This window comes from Betta splendens, chromosome 1, assembly GCF_900634795.4.
Source record: "Betta splendens chromosome 1, fBetSpl5.4, whole genome shotgun sequence".
NCBI classification, from domain to species: domain Eukaryota; kingdom Metazoa; phylum Chordata; class Actinopteri; order Anabantiformes; family Osphronemidae; genus Betta; species Betta splendens.
Window position 1 is genome coordinate 16,015,237 of NC_040881.3, and position 20,929 is coordinate 16,036,165.

Sequence of the window (20,929 nt, forward strand, 5' to 3'; positions counted from 1 at the left end):
TCTATTCAGCAGCGTTGGATTTTACTGCACGCTCATATGTGACCTCCTCCTCCAGATGCATGCTGGGACGGGACACAGCTTTGATGTCTTACCAGCAGGTTGTAGAGTCCGGGCTGCGGCAGGCCTGCAGACAGCTGCGCCCCCTGCAGCGGGGTCTCACTCTGTCCCACGTAGAGCACTCGCACGGGGCAGACCACGTCCTCCAGCCAGCCTCCATCCCCGTCCTGCACCAGAACCTCCACGTCCAGCTCCGGGTCACGCAGGAGCCCGGCGTCCGTGGAGCCATCTGGGCGTCTGGTGTGGTTGATCCACAACCACTCGGACTGGTTGAGGGCTAAAACGGCCTGTCTCCACGGTGAGTGTGTGGAGTCCTGGCAGTGGAGGAGGGACATGGGCCCAGCGTCATGCTGCAGGGCAATCACGTCACCAGGGGAAACCAGGAGGTCCTCCACTTGTTCTTGTACCTGGCAGGTCAGAGATTATGAGTTAAAGCAAAACCACCTGGTTCGTTGTAAAGTGAACGTTCAAAAGCATGAGCCCCTCACCACCACGTGTGCCGCTGGCCCTGCTGGCAGACTCAACACCACCTCGTACTGGAGCGCGTAGCGGGGCCTGCGGACCCCCGGCGGCGGGCGGAGGTGGAGGGTGGCGTTGGGACAGGGCGAAGGCCGGCACGCGGCGGCGAGAGGCAGGCACTGGCGCTGGAAGGAACACCACTGCTCCAGCGGGGGGCAGGGGGGCGCGGCGGCGCTGCCGGGGTCCTCAGGGACACACAGAGCCGTGGGAGAGCACACGGGACCCCCACAGCCTGAGACACAAGCAAACCTCCTCAGTGGGTCATTTTACAACAGGAGGCAAAACAGGTCAAATCTGGGTCTTTTCTCTACATTTATCCAATGTCTGGGTGAAGACACGCGGGTGTTTTGAAGTGAGATGACCTTGATTGCTGGTTTCTCAACTCCTGCTTTGTGTTCATTCAACTTTTACCAATGAAGCAACTTAAGGCAGGCAGGTCAGTGTGAGTGTTTGCAAAGATGAGGTGTGGGCACAGCTGGCTCAGTGTTGGACCACCTGGTGATTGTTCTCACATTTGATTTATGTGCTGTGTGTGTGTGTGTGTGTGTGTGTGTGTGTGTGTGTGTGTGTGTGTGTGTGTGTGTGTGCGTGCGTGCGTGCATGCGTGCGTGCGCGTGCATGCATGCGTGCGTGCATGCGTGCGTGCGTGTGTGTGTGTGTTGGCTCACTGGGCAACAGCAGGTGCAGGCCAGGGTAATGACAGTAAGGTCTGTAGGTCTGGAACCGAACGTGAACTTGCGAGCTGAGGTCCTTAGTAACAAACTCCAGGGAGGACAGACGACCCGACTGAACGAAGCTCAGAGCCGGGAGAAGCAACACCTGTGGGTGAGAAAATGGAAAGTCTGATGAACCTAGAGTTTGGGGAGAAGACCAGTGCGGTGGTTACACAGAGTATGCCGAGATTCCTCGTCACCTCTATGCTGCCACTGGGATGGTTTGGAGCAGAGACCCGGGAGGGCAGGGCATAACGCAAAGGATTGTGGGAGGGAAACACAGCCAGGCCAGACATGTAGATCCCAGCGTCTGGAACACGCACTGTGAAAACAAACAGACACAGAGAGGTAAGAGGAGGGGAGGAGGGAGAAGAGGAGAGGGTTCACACACGCACGCACGCACGCACGCACACGCGCACACACACGTTCAAACACACGCACACACACACACGCACGCACGCACGCACACGCGCACACACACGTTCAAACACACGCACACACACGCACGCACGCACGCACACACACACACACACACACACACACACACACACACACACACACACACACACACACACACACACACACACGCACGCACACGCACACACACACTGCATACCCAGCTGTCGTCTAACGCTTTTGAATATATGGAGATATATATCTATCTATATATGTATATAAGAAATCATTAGCAAGTCCATTTTCCTCTCATGAATGTGGCCTTCAGGTAACAAAACTACATCTGACTTTTTCCCGTCTTTCTGTACATTCATCCCACACAAGGACCAATTTGTATCAGTGCTAAGTGTTCTCTCCTCTCGACGGCGCTCAGAGGAGCCCATCTCGTCCATGTGATTAGCTTTGAAGGAGTTTGTACTTTTTCTTTCCTACATGAATTAATTCACCTTTAATCAATAGCAAATGTGTTTCATACTCTGGGACCTTCTATGCCAGAAACTAAAGCACGGAGTGTTTGCATTTCATCTGTACTGTACATGTGTTTAATGGGTTCTGCCGCCTGCAGTGTGTGTGTGTGGACGCAGGGGACCCACCTTCGGGGCTGTACTGGCAGACGTAGGCCCGTTTGGCGTTGCACTGGTGCTGACTGGTCTGACTGCGCTGATCCAGCGACACGCACATGTTGCCGCGGATGGGGGGGCGCAGCGGCAGGCCCTCCTCCCCCTCCTGGGCTTCTGAGCCATTCACCCAGCGCAGTTTGCCCGGAGAGTCCACGTCGCTCAGGCCCAGCCACACGCCTCGCTCCCTGTCGTGGAAAACGCAGACAACGCACGGATTCACCCGCCTGTCCAACGAGGAGCCACCAGACTCCTTCCAAAACAGGGTTTGAATCGACGTCGGCCCCAGTAGGTGACACTGAAGTCAGTGAATTATCTGCCGGCTCGTCTCGACTAATCAATGATTACCGAACGGAGCCAGCAGGAAAATGGGCTCTGATTGAACTGCAAAGAGATGCTTCAAGGGACATGTCAGATATTCAGTGCGTCCTTCCAATTACCACAGAGAAATTGAGTTTTCACTGCCCGACTCCACTAATGGACTGCACATTTTCACACAGCTTCCATTTTGTTTTAATCATAAACTGTTCACTAAATACAAAATGGTCTTCCCTCCAAAATAAAGGTCAATAAAGGCTTGCAATGACCTAAAGAGAGATGGGAGGAAAGAAGCGTCCATCACATGTTCATTTCAGAGTTGTACAATGCATAAGGACTATATGTAGTGAAGTGACTTTCCTGATTCTACTACTTCCTGTACGTCTATGAACATTAGCACGACCAAAGTAACCGAGTAAAGTAAAAAAAGGGTCTTTATACAACATATAATGGAAGGGGTGGTCACTTTTCCTTCCTCTTCCAGGCACTTGGGCCTGGAAGGCAGGACCATCACATTAACACACATCAGACACGCACATCATGAACTGTGGACTCCTCCTCCCAGGGTGTTAAAGTTACAGTGTACAGCTGTGCTTTTACAGATGTGTTTTTTTGCAACCTTCTTGGACCTAAACACCGCTGGATGCCTTCAGGTCAGTGCAAGGCCAGAAATCTTCCACTGAAGCAGAGCCAAACTCAGGGCAACATCCGTATATGTTGCATCATAGCGACAAACAGCGAGGGAACATGTGCTGCTCATGAAACAGTTTGCTGTTATGGAGAATAAACCTGATGTCATGAGCCAACCTGCATCTGAACATACACCGGCAAAACTGAGCCTCAACCTCACAAAGCCAGAGCTGGAGAAGGAAGACAAACGCTCCTCACGAACACGCCCATCCGAGCTGTGCACCTCTGGGATTGTGTGTGATGGAAAATTCAACATCTGTTTCCAGAGCTGGTTGCCTGTTTCAGTGTTAATGCAACGATGGGAGCTATTAACTAGCACGGACGACAGCAAAAGAGCTGCCACGGTATCTGTTGCACATTTGTGTATAACGCAAACCAAAACGAAACCGTATTCATGCTGCAAAGCAGTGAGCGAACACTCACTGTGTGACTCTGTGTGACAGCAGGTTCCGCAGCGCGTTGGTCCTGACGACTGCCAGATCCCCACCACGCTCTGAACACTGCTGCCGAGCATCGGTCCAGCTCAACTCCCCCGGAACGATCTGGAAGCAGCGCGAGGACTCTGCGTGGTACAAGGCGTCTTTCGGACAGTGAGGGGAGGCTGGTGGAGCAGAACAACAGTCACAGAGACAATCCTTTGATTTCCTGGGTAGCTGCAGTTGGTTTTTGAAATGGAAAATACTTTTTAAGGATCACCAGGGCTCAGTTGTTTCACATGTTGTTGAGCTGTGACAAAAAAGCCTTGATGTCAATAATTAATTATATAATTTAGTGCCCAGAAGTGAGACCAAAGTGCAGATCAATACAAATCTAAGTGCGGCCACAGAATTTGCGACGCTGGAGTACAAGTCGTGGCAATGAACTGCACTCTAAAATGTGAGAAAGGCACGAAAGAACAGAAAAGGGAAGTTTGCATTTGCCATTCAACTGACATTTATGTCTTTTTTTACAGGCATTTGTCTCCACTTCTTCAGCTAAAATCCTGATAAAACGTGTGCGACGCTAATGAATATGTGTGGAAAAATTTCATCAATTCATAGATTCATAGCCAGGGTTGAAACAAATAATGGCAAATGTGGCTCAAAAGATGTTCATAAACAAAATCATAAGAAGAATAAAGGGAGGATAAAAGCCTTGAGGAGAGTTCAATGCAGTGGGGCCTTGCTCACATGCGCTGGTGTAGTGAGACGGAGAACCTCACAGTGACTGTTCTTATAGTCACACGTCTCCGTCCGTCACAGACTCCGGCCTTGAACCGAGTCAAGCAGGTGTAGTGATATGTGGAGCACGGGATGTGTGTATGTGTGTGTGTGCGTGTGTGTGTGTGTGTGTGTGTGTGTGTGTGTCTGTGTGTGATGACAGTGCTTCTTTGTTGCTAAGATCTATCATCCCAAAACAGTTTAGTTTTAGGAAATGCCTAATTGTGTAACACTGTCTCCCAATTTATTGTTCTTTTCATGTTTTCCATGAGAGCAATGAAGCACTTGCTCATTTGCAGAAGCAAGACACAAAAGCAACACTGAGCAGCTTCTAGTTACTGCCAGAATTCTACAACACATCACCCTGTGAACATCGTTATGTGGTGTCTTTATTTTACCTTTGGCAACCTGCACACCATCCTTTGTTATGGTCCAGTCCACGTCCACTCCCAGAGCGCCCCAGCTCACCAGTATGACTTCTAGGCTTTTATTGGCCACAGCAAGAAGTGGGCAGTGCAGCTCCAGTTTAGGCGGGAGCGCCACGGTCACCTCTCCGCGTGCAGACACCTGAACACAACACAGTACAAACATTTATGCGTGGTGTGAAGATGAGTCGTGTAGGAAAATCTCGTTTTTCCTGTCTGTCCCGTTCGTGAACGGCACCTCCTTGTGTCCGGCCCAGGCCTTCAGGCCGACGGCGTAACGTCCCGGAAGTCCGTATTTGTGGGTGGTTCCCGTCGCCGTAGTGTTGGCCCGCGACGACAGGTCGCCAAAGTCCCAGGACAGCGTCACCGGGGCGACAGAGGAGGCGGCAGCGAAACTAACAAGGTCGTGAACACTTTGCACGCGGAGAGGCTTCAGCGAGACGGAGAAATCCACCGCAAACACATCATGAGCCAGAGTCCACCCACATTCCTGCAAGTTAAAGGGAACCATGTGAGTAGATACTTCTGAATGTGTAATTGTAAGCACTGAAAAGTAAAGTAAGACATTTTTACTCTCAATTGTGGTTAATGAAGCACTTCAAACTTTTCATTTGTGCCCTGTTCTACGGTGCTGCAGGAAAGTGAATCTGAATGCAAGGAAGTCATTCAGGCCACAGACGGAAGTCATTCCCAGTCTCAACAAAGCTTTGGAGTCTATCCTGAGTGGTGTGGACCCAGCTGATGTGACGGGACCACCGCGCGCCGCGCACCTTCATGACGTGGGGCTTGGAGCACGCAGCCGAACACTGGGACTCGCTGATGAAGTTGGGCTCCGAGTTGGTGCTGCAGAGGCACTCGCGCCGCTCCCCCAGGCCGCCGTAGCGGTGCGACGCCGCGAAGCACACGCTGTTGCACTGCTGCCGCGTGAAGTTCCCCGGAGTGGAGGAGGAGAAGATGACGAGCTCGCTGCGCCCCCCTCCGCCGCCGCCGCTGTCTTCCAGGCAGCCGGCATAGTTCAGACCTGCAGGCGAGACGGAGGCCGTGACCCGATGACTCCTTTGCCAAAATGATGCTTGTGCTGCTGTGTGGCAACAAAGCAGCCAGGCCATTCGTTCATACCGCAGGTGAGCAGGCTGACGTTGAGCAGAGGCTGGTGGCGGAGCTCAGGTGGGTGGTTGCATAGCATGGCCTCTGGGTCCTGCACTCGCACCCCCTTCTCCTGGAGCCAGCTGACCAACCGGAACAGCTTACAGTCACACTCAAAGGGGTTACTGCTCAGGTCGCTGGGGGAGAGGGGGACACGGAGAAGGGGCTGAGCAGTGGTCGCAAGGAAGAACAAGGGCTGATTATGTGTAAAAAATATTAACAACTAAGTAAAAAAATGTTTTAAAAAATGTTTTAAGTGGCCAAGCTTGGCTGGTTTATTGTAGCTAGAGAAAAAGTTCTTTCATAATAGGAATAAAAAAACACTAGTAACTCAACAATAACTGCATTGTCTGTTTAAGCACAGGCCCAAAATGAAAAAAGTCCAGAGTCAAATCATGAGAGCTGCACTGAGCAAAGGAGCAGCAGAGGGAGAGCGGAGCAGCACATAACACATCTCCATGTGTCCATCCCTGACTCGCTCAATTACAGACTCTGCAGAAGACGAAATCTTTTCTCCTACAAAGACCTGGGAAGCAATAATTACTACGTAGTACCTCCCACTTCAGCCTGAAATAGAGCTTCATTCATCTGCTGTGTAGCCGAAGAAACTGGAAATGTGCTGCGTATTTAAGCCATTGTGTGCTCACGTGTGTGTGTGTGTGTGTGTGTGTGTGTGTGTGTGTGTACATACAAATAGACAGGCTTCAACTTTTTTTATGGGAGATGAACCATGTGGAGCTTCAAAGATAAGTTGCAATTACTTACATTTGGCTTAAATTGCATAGGTTGTCGCATATTCTTTCTTCTATGGTTGTGATTTGGTTGTTGCTCAAATTGCTGAAAACGTGAGAAAAAGAGAGACCAGTCATTTCAAACATTACAAAAGCGTGATCCTGTTCCCTTAACCTTAACCTTAACCTTCACTGCTTTTCTTTGTGAAAATTATGAGTCCCTGGATGAATTACAGTGTAAAAGCCTCCTTCATTATTATCCAATTTGCTATTATCACATCTCTTTTTGGTACAGATGACGCATGTAGCTCAGATAAGTCAGACAAACAGCTCAAACGCTGAGGAATAGACAGCGCTGCGATGCTTCGCTGTTTCCTTGGTTCTGTCTCATTCCTGCTCCCTCCGCCTTCCTCCACTCACGTTCTCCTTCTCCCTCCCTCCTCTATCCAGTAGGCTACATAATGGAGCTGTTGTGTGGTGGTTTTGGAAGGAACCGATGGAAACCACCAGGGTCCTCTCTCATCGCGCACACTCACACTCACTCACACACACACACACACACACACACACACACACACACACACACACACACACACACACACACACACACACACACACACAAACATGTGTTAAAAACGCCAATTGAATGAGTGGAAGAAATAAGGTAATGGATGGAGGAAGGGAGAGATGGTCAGATGGAGGGAGGCAGTGGGAGCCTGGAACAGAAAGTTGTAATTGAACTTAATTGTGCTGTGATTGGTGTGTGTGTGTGTGTGTGTGTGTGTGTGTGTGTGTGTGTGTGTGTGTGTGTGTTCGTTCTGGTTCCAGTTCCAGCCAGCTCACTCCTGGGATTTGTGCCTACTTAAATCCAAACTAAAGCCTGTCTTTTTTCCTGCTCTTTTTCATCTGCTTCTCCTTCCTCTGCTCATTTCCTCCATTGTGCTTTTATACTCACAGGATGGACAGCGGCCCACAGCAGAAGACGCCTCTGGGGAGAACGTTGATCCTGTTCCCTTGAAGATACCTGCACACAGATGCATGTGTGATTAAACAGGCGTAGAAGTAAAATTACATGAACACGTAAACACACGATTCTGGCCGTACTCACAACTCTCTGAGGCTGGTGAGATGATCTAACAGGCTGGTATCAAGGGAGGAGATGTGGTTGTTGGAAAGATCTCTGCGGGACAAAGCCAACATAACCACATTTAAAACTTCATGCTGTGGCAGGACGATTGCATATACACACGGTGACAGGCACACTCAGGATGACTGGAAGCTACAGTGACCTAACCATATCACGGGGTCGAGTCTGTGCAGGAAAATATTCAGCTCGTACCAACAGAAGAGGAGATAAATACAACCAGACACACTGAATACAGTCTGAATATGAATGCGCCAAAGACCACAAACAGCAGATATATATATATATAGTATTATATTTGCAGTGATGCAACATGATACAACAGCCGTAGTAAAATGTTCAAATACAGTATACTAAGGTGGATATTGTGTTAAACAATAACACAATACAGTATAACACCATTTACAGGAAAAGCTCATCACAATGAAAACTTTTTTTTCTAAATTAAAGCAGAAGTTGTGAAAATATTGTTTTGGTCTTTAACATTCAAAAAGTGATGGACTCTTTGTTTCCCCAAATGACTCCTTGTACAATATGTGTGTGTTATCCTTTAATCTCAATGCGTACACTTATAGTACTGCACAATACATTAAGCCGATCCAGGCAAGAAAAGCTGGACCTTTAATAAGACTGAAAATATGAGTGATCTAACAACAGCTTGCATTCTGCAGGCGACAATATGAATATGGCGACGAGCTACGAATGAAAGAAGCCGGAGGTCGCTGCTCTAAATGTCACTCACAGTCACGTATTCATGCGTTTATAATGACACGCGTTCTTTCATTCTGCTTCAAAAGAACAAGATAATAGTTTTAGATTCACTCATTTGAAAACGTAAGCGATCACACTGACTGATAAGTAGGTGCTGAATTATCCTGCATTAAAGCTTTATGTTTAGACGCACTTGAATCCATACTGTACATCATTTCATGCATGACACACTTTAGTCTGTGTTACAGAAACAGCCTTCTCCTTTTTACATCTTTAGTAGAAAATTGTCATTCTTCGTGCTAAATAACAGAAACATGTCTTGGCCTGATACAGTGCAGTTGATGTGCAGGATCATCTTAATAGAGGGAGGCGTCATTAATGTATGCACTACAGTACATATATACAGGTACACGGTGACGACAGCAGGAAAAACATCCAGAAACTGAACACGTCATCATTTCTAATGTGGAGCTGAGAAAGCAGCGGACAAATGAGTGAGGAAGTGCGAAAACTGAATTGGTTGAAGTGCGAGCTGCCGAGACAAGCGGGAGGAGGAAGCAGGACAGCGCTGATCCCAGATCAGTGGCTCCGGTGTCCTCCTGGTGCGTCCTCACAGCAAAGCTTCAGCTGCACGCGAGAGTGATGAGACAGACTAAAAGGAGCCAGGAATGAGGAGCCAGAGGCTGTGAGAAGATGAAAGTGTGAGTGAGAGATGACAAACTACTGCTGGTCTGGAGACACAGAGAGAGGGAACGCTGCTGCTGCTGCACTAGACTGTTGGGCCTTATGTGTGGTCATTATTTAACGTCTGCAGCACAGCAACATGGACGTGAGTGGGACCGTATGGGAACGTAGTCCTCTACTGCTCTCTCTCTCCTTCATATGAGTCTGTGTGTGTGTGTGTGTGTGTGTGTGTGTGTGTGTGTGTGTGTGTGTGTGTGTGTGTGTGTGTGTGTGCGTGTGTGTGTGTGTGTGAAACGGAGCAGGACGCCCATTCCCAAAAGGAAACATCTGTACATTCCAGACGAGCTGTGTAAGAAGCACTGAGACCGAGCAAAAGAAAGAGACACGGAGGGAGAGTTCTCCTCCGCTAAGCCCAGCGCTAAGTGAAACAGGACGGCAGGAAGACGGAGGCTCCGCCCACAAGCTGATGCTTCACACGTCAGGTTGACACCATCTCCTTATGTAACGCTCCATCGATTCCAGGTGAGCGTGTGTGTGCCTGTATGCGCAGCACAACTACGAACAGCGGGAAGAAGCGAGCATCATGTAGGCAGGAGGAGAAAGTGTATGTGTGTGTGTGTGTGTGTGTGTGTGTGTTTAACATGACCATATAATGTGACCTTTGCTGTGTCTATTAGCAACAGGCTCCTGTTCTGTTTGCTACCTCTGGACACACATGGTTTCACTTACACATGTGCAGTATCTGAGCTATAGGCCTACACACACACACACACACACACACACACACACACACACACACACACACACACACACACACACACACACACACATGGTTCTGTTTTCCTAACGGTGTGGCCAATGATCTAACCGCTCCTTATAAGGCCTGTCTGGTGCCACTTATTCTGAGCTGCAGGATGAGAACACACACACACACACACACACACACACACACACACACACACACACACACACACACACACACACACACACACACACACACACACACACACACACACACACAGACTACAGGGAAATGACAGGGGGCATGAGCTGCAGCAGAGAATCAAGGCCAGAGATTCGAGGAAAGAATCAATGGGAAGAAAAGAAGGAAATGACAGGAGGTCACTGGAGCCGTATCTGCGCCTGGTGATGCACACTGTGATATCGGTGATCGTAGGACATTGGTATCTGCTGGATCGGTCCTGGAGTGTCGGCCAACGCTCCACTAACCCACTAAACACAGACTGCTCTGTGGTCGCTTTCATCCCCCTCACTCCTCCCTCCAACGCTCCACCTCTTCCTTCTCCCCGTTTCTTTCCTCTCTTTCCTTCTGCAGCTCTGCTGCTTTGTTTACATTCAAAAACTGGGGCAGACCTACAGAAGTTTGACATGTGGGAGAGCAGGACAGCCCTAAAGCAGTGAGGCAGGTGTGAAGCGGGACACACGGGTCCAGGTCTGTGGGCCGCTGCAGCCCAGCTCAGCGACTGGGGCAAGGGGTGGCGGCTGAGGGGTGCTGATTGAAGAGGTTTAGTCTAAAAAGACGTTTTGTTGCACAGTCTGTCTGGCTGCGTCTCATCTCTGCTCTTTGGAACATTCTGTCCATTTTTCCAGCTGTTGCTGCCTGGGTTGTCTGGTGTCCAGCTGGCAAGTGAAGGGCAGCGGTGTGATACACACACACGCACGCACGCACGCACGCACGCACGCACGCACGCACGCACGCACGCACGCACGCACACTTTTACGTGCTGTCAAATGCATAGGAGAAAAACAAAAATCCCGTAAGGCTGCTACACTCACTGCTCGCTCTGTTTCTGGTAAATGAAAGTAGACAAGTCCAACTTGTCATGAAGTCATAAACTGTGGGCTTAGCACAGAAATGGGTCTCAGGCCTGCAGGACTTCTGGGGTGGGACTTCAGAAGCAAACAAGCAAATACTTATTATTACAGAACTATATATTGCAGTATAATTTCATTGAGTATTTTCCTTTTATTAGTTTTACTGTACACAGCGTTTGTACAGCTGTGGTGAAGATGGCGACTGCTCTGCTCCGTTAGTGGACAGACGCCATCATTTCATCTTTTGATTCCAATCTGGACTAATTCCACTGCGCTGCCTGCTCCTTCTGCTTGGTTTCCTCTTTCTGGTTATTTTCTTGTGTGGCTTTGAAATGAAAAGTAAAAACGGTCAAATGCAATATTGTTCCTGATTTTCTGCTACAACAGTTCCAATATTTTGGAAGCATTTTCATTATTTCCTGATGTTGCACTTTCCTTTAGTTTTAATATTAATAGCCTCGGTTGTTTACATCTGAAAACGGGAATCAAAATCCAGTTCTTCTGTTTAAGAAGAAGCTGTTTTCGTTCAACAACACACTCTTGCACGGAGCACAAATCATGATGGTTTTTCCAAAAGATACTTTAATTTGATTTGATTGATTTGAAGATCCCATTTCTACAGGATTTTCTCTCCCGCTGAAACATTTCCTACCTCTTCACAGTAAAACACAACACAGGATTCTTTAAAACGTGTCTGCACCTTCAAACACAGTGTATTCCTCACGTGTACCCAACGGTCTGCAGCTCTTGGCACAGGGCGACATGAATCACTAATGTGGGTCTAATGTAGAAAGGCCTGTGTGGCTTTATTACCATAAAAACTGGGTACAGCTACATGCACTGTTCAAAGCTGCCAGCATGAAGGAAGTAAATGAAGGTAATTAACGTGATTAAGAGATGCTGTTTAGGGTTATAAAAATATTTGAACATTCGTGTTGTCAGTGTTAATTCTGTCTTCAGCCTAAGCACACGCGCTTTGTGCGTCTTTATGCTGTATTTATTACAACTGTCTGACAATGTGTTTCTCTGCTGAGCGGCGGAGCTTTTAACATGCAGCTGCGATGCTCCATGTGCTCCTCTGCCCACATGGCCTCCATTATGCAGTGCTTGAAGGATTTGTGTCTTTTCTATATGTAGGTCACAAACTCTAAGTTAATTTTAATTAGTTTCTGCAACATTATAACAGAAATGCCCTCAAGACAGTTGTAAGGCACAGCGTGAGGTTCGCAGGCTCGTAGAACATAATACAACCACATGAAATTAGATAAAAACCCAAGATAATCCTAAAATCTGTCTGGATATTGGTTCTGTAAAAATAGGACTCATGCAGACTTCATACAATTAGCACCATTTACTCACCTTTATCATGATCACTGGTAGTTTATTCATTCAAAATTGGATAGTTTGCATAGTGTAAATGTATGTGATGTCTGGCTCACACACGTATCTAGAACTTTAGCTGTTTCAAAAATGAAGGACAACCATGAAACCCGCAGCTAGATTCAATCAAGGTTTAGGATTTTAAACTATACACAACCGAGATTTATCCTTTGTGTTACACTGTTGTGTAAATCTATATATAAATTCTATATGTGTGTTTGTGGTGAAAAAACTGCTGAAATGCTAAAAAATATACAAAGTAACAAAATGGACCAAGCACAATTGAAATTTAGCGGACGTTGCATCAGTAACGCACACACCAACACAAAAGAGCTAAAACGACAGTTCGGCAGCCACTGCTGGTGGCTTCAGTCAGTTAATGGTGAACCAGTGGTTAGACATTACTAAGAGCTCACAGAGACGGGAGACGATGGGAGCCGTCTCGTCTTCTCTGTCTCCTCTTATTTACGACATTCCAGAGCATTTTTGCTTCTGTGAGTGATGTCATTTGTTACTATCGCCATGGAAACACAACAAATTCTCCCTTGCACAACTTCAGTACATTCAATCTTGACTTTCCAACTTCATTAAAGTCAGTGTGTGCGTGATGGTGGTGCTATGGATGAGACACACACCTCTGCAGGAGGAGAGACATGATCAAAGCTGAACAGGACAGAGAGAATCTCACAGTGGGTCTTGTCTGTCTAACAGCTGTGAAGCTTCAGCTCCCTGAAAATAGACGCCTGCAGTATGTCTGCTCGCGTGTGTATGTGTGTGTCCCGTATCCCGCCGCCATGGCAACACGACCTCATAACCCTGTTCACGAATAATAGGACCAGCTCAAAGTTAATAAAGTTCATGGATATTCAAAAAGACAATATTATTATTGTTATTTAATATTTTAATTATCACTGTTTAATTATCACTTATCACTGTATCAATGTTTTTATGTTTTTGAATCTTGACATTTACCCTTTATACGGTAATCTTTAAATTGCCTTGGTTCTAGCCTAAGAACATGCAAAACAATTATTTAACAAACATAACCCAAAATTAAGATGGAGAATGGAGCTGAATATGAACAATACCTGATCACAATGTTTACAGCACAGAAATGATGCAAAGCTGATCCTGATCACAGATTTTTAGCTCATTTCTAAGAAGCAGTGAGAAATGAGTTAACTGTGATATTTCTCACCAAGATGAAATAAAACTACATAAAACAATAAAGGAAGGCGAGCTACTGTGTGATAAAAAATGAACGCTGCTCCAGACCTGTGGGCACAATCATGCCAGACAGAAACATGTTTTACTAAAATATCTAAAATGCAAAAGCTCAATTCACAACGAGGATCAGATTATGCAGGAAAATATAATAAACAAACTACGTCTTTTAAAGCGAAATAAGAGTTTACGTTTCTAGGAAGCTGAGCTTCCATTAGACCAGCGTCTGTTTTGAGCTGTCATCACTCAGACAGACGTCGACTCCATTTCTGCTTTACTCTCTCTTCTTGTTGTCACAGGACAAACACTGTGCCATGAGGGTTTCTGTGGCAGCAGTCTGCGAACTGGACAAAGGCGATCGAGTCCAGTCCCCAACCACTTCCCAGAAGTGATTTCAGAGTTGCATAAACTGTATGTGTGACGTGTTCAGAGATTTTTTATTATGTGTGTGGGTTGGAGCAGATGGACTGGTGTATAGCAGGAATGCTTTTCTCCGGCTGCGCCGCTGCGACATGAGCGCGGGTGTTTCCAGAAAATATAACACTATTATACTATACTAACATGCCGATTTGAGGCTAAAATAGTGTAATTGGAGTAACACACTGTAAAACCTTCACTCATTTGCTAAGACGTGACATTAAAAGAGTGACCGCCAAGAAAAGTCAACAATGAATCAGTCATGCCTTTCACTCACACAAGAGGTGACCCACAGACAGCAGTGCTAGTGTAGGAGGAAGAGGTTCAAAGAATAAATGAGCAGTGATTCAACACATGAAGAACTTGAGTGAGCAAATATTCAAAGGTCATCTACAGTAACTATATTAATAAGCTAAGTTATGCCACAATCTAAATGTCTGTTCCCAGCTGTGAAAACACTTCAAGTAAATATTTATGCCAACAGGTACTAAAAACTATCATTTGCTTTTCAAATAGGAAAATTGATGCACCTGTTCTGTCTCACACTATACGATTATAAACTGAATATCAGCCAAAACAAGCAATTCCTGTATATGTCACTCTGGGTGTAAGGCGTTATTGTCAACCCTAACTGTATGTGCAAACCCTAAACAATGTACTTGCTTTGTTTCCAACCTCATCAAAACGAATAGAAAGCCAAAGTAGCGCAATAGTAGCAGCGGCACTGAGGCTGACGCAGCGTTCTCGTGAGTAAGTGATTCCTAATTGTCTGGGGGAGCGTGTGCTGCTGCTGGCACATTATTCACACAGCATCTGTTAAAGGACAGTCCTGCTCCGCGAGCGCTTCACTAAAAACTAATCAAGTCGTGATTCACAGTTTGTTTACCCCATATCTCAGATTCACATGTGTGTAACATTTGTAACATTGCCAGTCGAACAACAGGACAGAGACCGCAAAGGAGGAAGCAGTCCAAGCAGCCAGGCGTCATTCCCATTGACTGAGGAGGAAAGGAAGAAGAAGAACAAGAAAAAGAACAAGAAGAAGAAGAAGAAGAAGAGGAACGAGATGAAGGAGAGAAAAAGGAGGAAGAAGAAGAAGAAGAAGAAGAAGAAGAAGAAGAAGAAGAAGAACAACAACAACAACAACAACAACAACAACAAGAACAACAAGATGAAGAAGAGGAAAAGGAAGAAGAAGAAGAAGAAAAAGAAGAACAAGAACAAGAACAAGAAGAACAACAAGAACAACAAGATGAAGAAGAGGGAAAGGAAGAAGAACAAGAACAAGAAGAACAAGATGAAGGAGAGGAAAAAGAAGAAGAACAACAATATGAAGAAGGAAGGAAGAAGGAGATGAAAAAAAAGAACAAGAAGAATCAGAAGGAGAAGGAAAAGACGAAGAAGAACAACAAAAACAAGAACAAGAACAAGAGGAACAAGATGAAGAAGGAAAAAAATGGGAACAACAAAAATAACATGAAGAATAATAAATATAAGGAAGGAGAGGAAAGGGAAGAAGAACAAGAAGAACAAGATGAAGAAGGAAAAGAACAAGAACAACAACAACAAAAACAAGGACAAGAACAAGAAGAATTACATCAAACAACAAAAAGCTGAAGAAGAACCAGAAAACAAAAAGAAGAAGAAGAAGACTGTAGAACAGGGACTCGTGTTGCTCTTCCAAGCATAAAACAAGTGTACCATAAAGACATCATTATACATAATTTTGTGATTGACCTTTCCCTCGCACAGATCAATTCCCTGTTTACAGAATGATTTGCTGTGACGCTCAAAATTAATAATAAAAAAAAATACTGTTTCACACCACGAACACAGTCTTTCCCTCAAAGGCATTAACCACGACCTCCTTTAAATTCATTAAATAACCAGAAACACAAGACACACATGAACTAAACATTGTTTCTCCTCTGGTTAATGGCGCCGCATCTCTTTACAGTACGTCATGTCCACCATGATTTAAATTCCATGCCTCTGCCTGAGTAGCAGGGTGGAAACAGGAAACAAGAGGTCAAATTAGCGTAGACAGTAATGTTCACAGTTGCTCACCATCCACAATTAACTTCTGCTGGTGCATTAGGAGCAAATAGTTTATCTAGTCTGGTGTAATTAACACTCTGACAGAGTCTGAGGTGATCAGAGACAGATCCCGTTGCAGGTCTGTCTGTCTCCCATTAACGTGGCACCGAACACAGCCCCTCTTATGCAAATACAGTCAGCACATGTCAGACCTGTTGAGACGAGGTGTAAAAGGTTTGCTTCCAAAAGCCTTGCACAAACAATAACCACCTACAGTATATTATCTGATGCACCGCAAATCATGAGTTAATTAAAGGACAGTAGTTTATTAGGGAAATCACTATTTGATAACATATGGTTTTCATCAGCGCAGAACAGAATGTTCTGGTTGCAGCAGCACCAGATGCTACAGCCGTAGCTGCACCTCAGACGCAACGGCTCTAATGAGCAGCTCCCAAACTGAGCAACACGCAAACACAGCAGCAGTTTGACCTCTGACACAAAACCATCGGAGCTCCCGCTGTTCTGCTTCATTTGCAACGTTGTTGCGTTCGCTGGTGACGGTGCGGAGCAGGTTCGCTTCGGAGGCCGCAGTGATCCACACACGTCTGCGGGACTCACGTGCAACTGGCGTTCGTTTCAACACGTGGAAACACGCATCAGAGGACCGTGAGAGACACAGTCGCTTCGCTGGATGAGTTGTTGGCGCAAATAAGCAACGCTGGGCCAAACAAATGCGTCCCAAGGTAAAGGAGGGAATAATACGTCAGCGCGGACAAATAAAGCAGAACGGAAACACATGATTAATCATGATGATGGTGATTGTGTTGAATCCCTGTCGTAAACAAGTACAGCCGCTTTCATTCGTCGCGCCGCTACTCACAGGACGCTGGTGGCCGGCGGGAGGTCCGCCGCCGCCGGGGCCCTCTCCAGCCCGACGCCGGAACAGTTGACGACGCAGGACGCCTGGAGCCCCGCCAGCGCGCAGCTGCAGTTAACGGGACAGGGGCCGCAGCCGCCGCCGCCGCCGCCGCCGCCGCGCGGCCCGGAGCCCCACGCCTCCAGGCAGCAGAGCCCCACGAGCAGAGTGGACACGAAGCCGAGCCTCGGGACGCAGACGCCATGTTTTCGCTTGGATAAAGTCTGTCCATTTCCACAAGGCATAGCTCACTCACAACTCATCGCCTCTGATGGTGCAAGTCCTCTCGGTGCGGGAGGGAGCGCGGAACCCAGCACAGCACAAAGACTAGCACGCGCGTCCGTTCCTCGCGGCTCTCGTGCGAGGGGACGGGAAAAAAAGAGGGCAGGATTCAGTTTTGGACGCCGCTATTCCACCCGTGTTCTTTCTTCTCCTGGTCGGATCCCCGTCCTCTGAAAATCTAACGGAGCTTCTCCTCGATCCTTTCAGGGGAAAAAAAGTTTGGGAGAACTTCCTCTCTCCTCCTCCTCCCACTCCGTGCAGTTCCCTGAGCGACCGCTGAGACCTGGCACACATCTGTATTTCCTCTCTGTGCAACAGTGTGAAAATGGATTGGGTTGTAAAGTCTAATATTTTCCCCTTTGTAGTGAAATCCAGATTAATCTATAATGAGGTCTGTCACGAGAAGCGGGTTCCTCAGTGCAGCTGTGCAACATTAAAGTGCAACTGATGAATTTCCAACTTTTCAATGACCAAATATTACAGCATGACGATGAAGCTGGAGAAAATTCAGTAGAAAGCAATTAACACCTGCATATACTGTACCTGCAGATGGAACCCACAGATAAAATGCCCGTGAGCTGAGGCTCCTTCCGTGCACTGTGAAATGACAGTCGTAACAGTTGCATACAGTACTTTAGAACAAAGTGCGGCTCCTTCCCTCCGCGCTCTGCAGCATTTCCTGCAGCAGCGCAGGGCACGTGTTTGAGGTGTTTCCAGGGTTTTTCATTTGGTCTCACGTATTCTCCCTGCAGGCGACTGGCGCTCTGCACAAAGTGCAGTCACGCCATCACGCTCATGGATCCACTGCAGGTACAAAATGTCACGCTGTCACGTGATCAGTCTGTGTTGGTCTCTTAAAACAGAGTGTTTAGACTGACTGAGAAGAACCAAGATGCTTTACTTGTTCCTCTCAGTGTGTTTAGCCCTAATTGACCGGCATTAGCCCACAGGTTGGGCTGACAAAGCTCACATTTCATCTTCTTATGCAATCACTTGTTGAGTATTTATAGATTTTACAAATTCATTCTCAAATATTTGGTTATGAATATTAATTGGTCAACTAAATGCGCTGTGATATTTTAAAATGTCCAGAATATATTAAAATGAGTGGACGTGATTGTTACCATCGGTTCTGATTCTTCTGATCCACAGAATTAGCCCTATTGGTTCAGTAGACACAGGGTTGATCTGTCCCAGTTCGCTGAACTGGTTTGTCCAGCAGGAATGTAATGTAGTTTTTTGCACGAGTCTGGCCTGAACTGGTCCAGTCTGGGCCGGTGAAGGTAAAGTGAGCTTGGCTTCTGTTTAGTTATGGGGAGGGTCCTTCAGCCTGGCCAGGAAAACAGCACTTACTGAGGCCTCTGTCTGTGTTATTGTAGGGCTACAGGAAGAGCGGGGGAGACGGGGGAGATGGGGGAGAGAGATGAATGCAGAGGGAAAGCGTTAGATGGAGGGTCTGGAAAGTGCAAAGGAGATGGAAGCTCATAGTGGAGAAAAACGGAAGAGCTGTCAGGTTGAGTGGACAATAAGAAAAGGAATGAAAGGTGGCAATCGCAAGTGTGGGAGTGATCTGAACAATATCTGAACAATAGGAAAGCAGTGTTTAATCATGGGGGAGATTATCCACAAGCTTTTAAAGACGGAGCATGTTTACGAGTGGTATCTGAACAAAGGGAGAAAAATGCAGTGAGGAGCACGATGAACCTTTTTTATCTTTGTGTTGCTTTATGCCTGAAACCAGCTACTTTAACATGTAAAAGGAACCTTTCAAACTTCAAATGGCTCCACCAGCGCCGACGTTAACGCGCCGCCTCACTGCCATTAAGGCTGCGAGATAACGTGTGAATAGAGCCGCTGGGAACTGCTGCTGGCAGGACGCTCCAGATGTGCGGTGACTGGGAGGCGCTGGAGGTCTCATGGTTTTCACTGGAGCTTTTACTGTCGCCGCTTTGGACGTTTAAACGCCAGTGAGACATGAAACAGTCGGCAGCCAGAGTAGAGAAAGCCACAGCAGAGCCGTACAACAGCTCCGTGTGTTGCTGTACACTCATTTGGAAACGTCCTTGGGCTCCAGACGTCAGACTGTCACTGACTGCAAAGAATTTTTATTTATAAAGTATTTAAAATAATTGTTATACGTCCCTGCAAATGGAGGTTTTCTGCTCAAAGTGCTTGAATTTCCTAAATGACACATTTTGTGAAACTGAAAGTCTACACTTCCATCACATCTGGATTGTTTTATGTGAAATCCATGGTGGTTGTTGTTTAAAGGCGAAGTCATAAAAACCCAGATTGTGGTCCAAATCCTGTCATTTCTGTTCTTGTGCAACGACACTTTCCAAATTAAAGCACTGTTTGATTCGTTAGAAAACTGCACTTTGGCGTGGTTTTGGGTCTGACTGTGCCAGAACGGAACTGATCCCTCCTCAAATATTGTCACATTTGTTGCAAGAAAGAAATTCCCAGTTCTGTGTGTAACCCTCAGGTTGTGCGTCCAAGTCACGTTCAAGTTAAACCACAAAAGAACCAGGAAATAACAGTCTGACATATTGTCTGCTAATGAAGGCAACGTTTCCTTAGGGAACGGACTCAGGTACCTGTGGTCATGCTGGTGTGTCGGCCTACGAGCCACTCTTAGAAGACTTATAATAAAAGCCTCAGAGGCACAGTGTGCAGCCACCACAGCTACACAACAGAAAGAATTTCTTAAGCCATTTTCTATTGTAAAAATAGAAAATGATTTGAGAAACTTCTCAACAGCAGAGTTTAAAACATGCATTGTAATACACTAAATCATGGAAAACCATCTTGGCTGAATGACGATCAAGGTTAAACATACTCATATGATGAAAAACCTTTTCATTCTGACATCATTCATCAGAATGAAGAAAACAGTGAAACACACAGAGACAAACTTTGAATGTGTGTGACCTAATACAGAGCCTCTGCATGAGCGTGTCGGACTATTCACCGTGTGATGCTCTGATGACAGCACAGGTTTGTGTTCTGTCTCAGGGAGCTGAGATCAGGTGGTAGAGCTGCGTGTGGGCAAATGAAGACACCTCCATCACTAATCCATCGTAGCAGTGGTTCCAACAATCACTTTCACAGTAAGTATTATCACCTAATATATTATTACAGGTGATTGTTCTTGAGCAGCGCCTTCGGCCTCCGGCCCCTGAATCTTGATTCCTACCCGTGTTTTTCAGGTGTCCTTTATCTTTGCTCACATCCAGCCTCATGCAGTGTCTCTGACAGGCTGCTCAGGTCGACCCGGCGCTGCGGACTCGCTTCACTCCAGGGGATTGTTGGCGTGAGAAGTGAACTCTTCCCTCTTTACTCACCTGACACGATATGAACTGAGCCACTGAGTGAGGGACAGCAAGGTCTACAACACAAAGACAGTACAGTACAAGTGTCTGTC

The 20,929-nt window shown here is 46.7% G+C and overlaps 1 protein-coding gene and 1 long non-coding RNA gene across 3 annotated transcripts in view; one reads left to right on the plus strand and one right to left on the minus strand.

Moving 5' to 3' along the window:
- Positions 1 to 17,733, minus strand: part of pkd1a (polycystic kidney disease 1a) — a 43,705-nt gene extending 25,972 nt beyond the window's left edge. For both annotated transcript variants that reach the window (XM_029159103.3, XM_029159094.3), the window contains exons 1-14: positions 17,188 to 17,733; positions 7,980 to 8,051; positions 7,827 to 7,895; positions 6,906 to 6,977; positions 6,114 to 6,277; positions 5,765 to 6,015; positions 5,233 to 5,484; positions 4,968 to 5,136; positions 3,794 to 3,971; positions 2,339 to 2,550; positions 1,490 to 1,611; positions 1,245 to 1,395; positions 546 to 808; positions 93 to 464 (exon numbers count right to left, since the gene is read on the minus strand). In XM_029159103.3, the coding sequence (XP_029014936.1) occupies positions 93 to 464; positions 546 to 808; positions 1,245 to 1,395; positions 1,490 to 1,611; positions 2,339 to 2,550; positions 3,794 to 3,971; positions 4,968 to 5,136; positions 5,233 to 5,484; positions 5,765 to 6,015; positions 6,114 to 6,277; positions 6,906 to 6,977; positions 7,827 to 7,895; positions 7,980 to 8,051; positions 17,188 to 17,468 (2,628 nt within the window). In that variant the 5' untranslated portion in view covers positions 17,469 to 17,733. The remainder of the gene's footprint in view (positions 1 to 92; positions 465 to 545; positions 809 to 1,244; positions 1,396 to 1,489; positions 1,612 to 2,338; positions 2,551 to 3,793; positions 3,972 to 4,967; positions 5,137 to 5,232; positions 5,485 to 5,764; positions 6,016 to 6,113; positions 6,278 to 6,905; positions 6,978 to 7,826; positions 7,896 to 7,979; positions 8,052 to 17,187) is intronic.
- On the plus strand, positions 5,366 to 8,902 carry LOC129603880 (uncharacterized). Its single transcript, XR_008694192.1, has 3 exons — positions 5,366 to 5,505; positions 5,632 to 6,118; positions 7,829 to 8,902. It is a non-coding gene; the product is annotated as an uncharacterized LOC129603880 (long non-coding RNA).
- Positions 17,734 to 20,929: the final 3,196 nt, after the last annotated feature.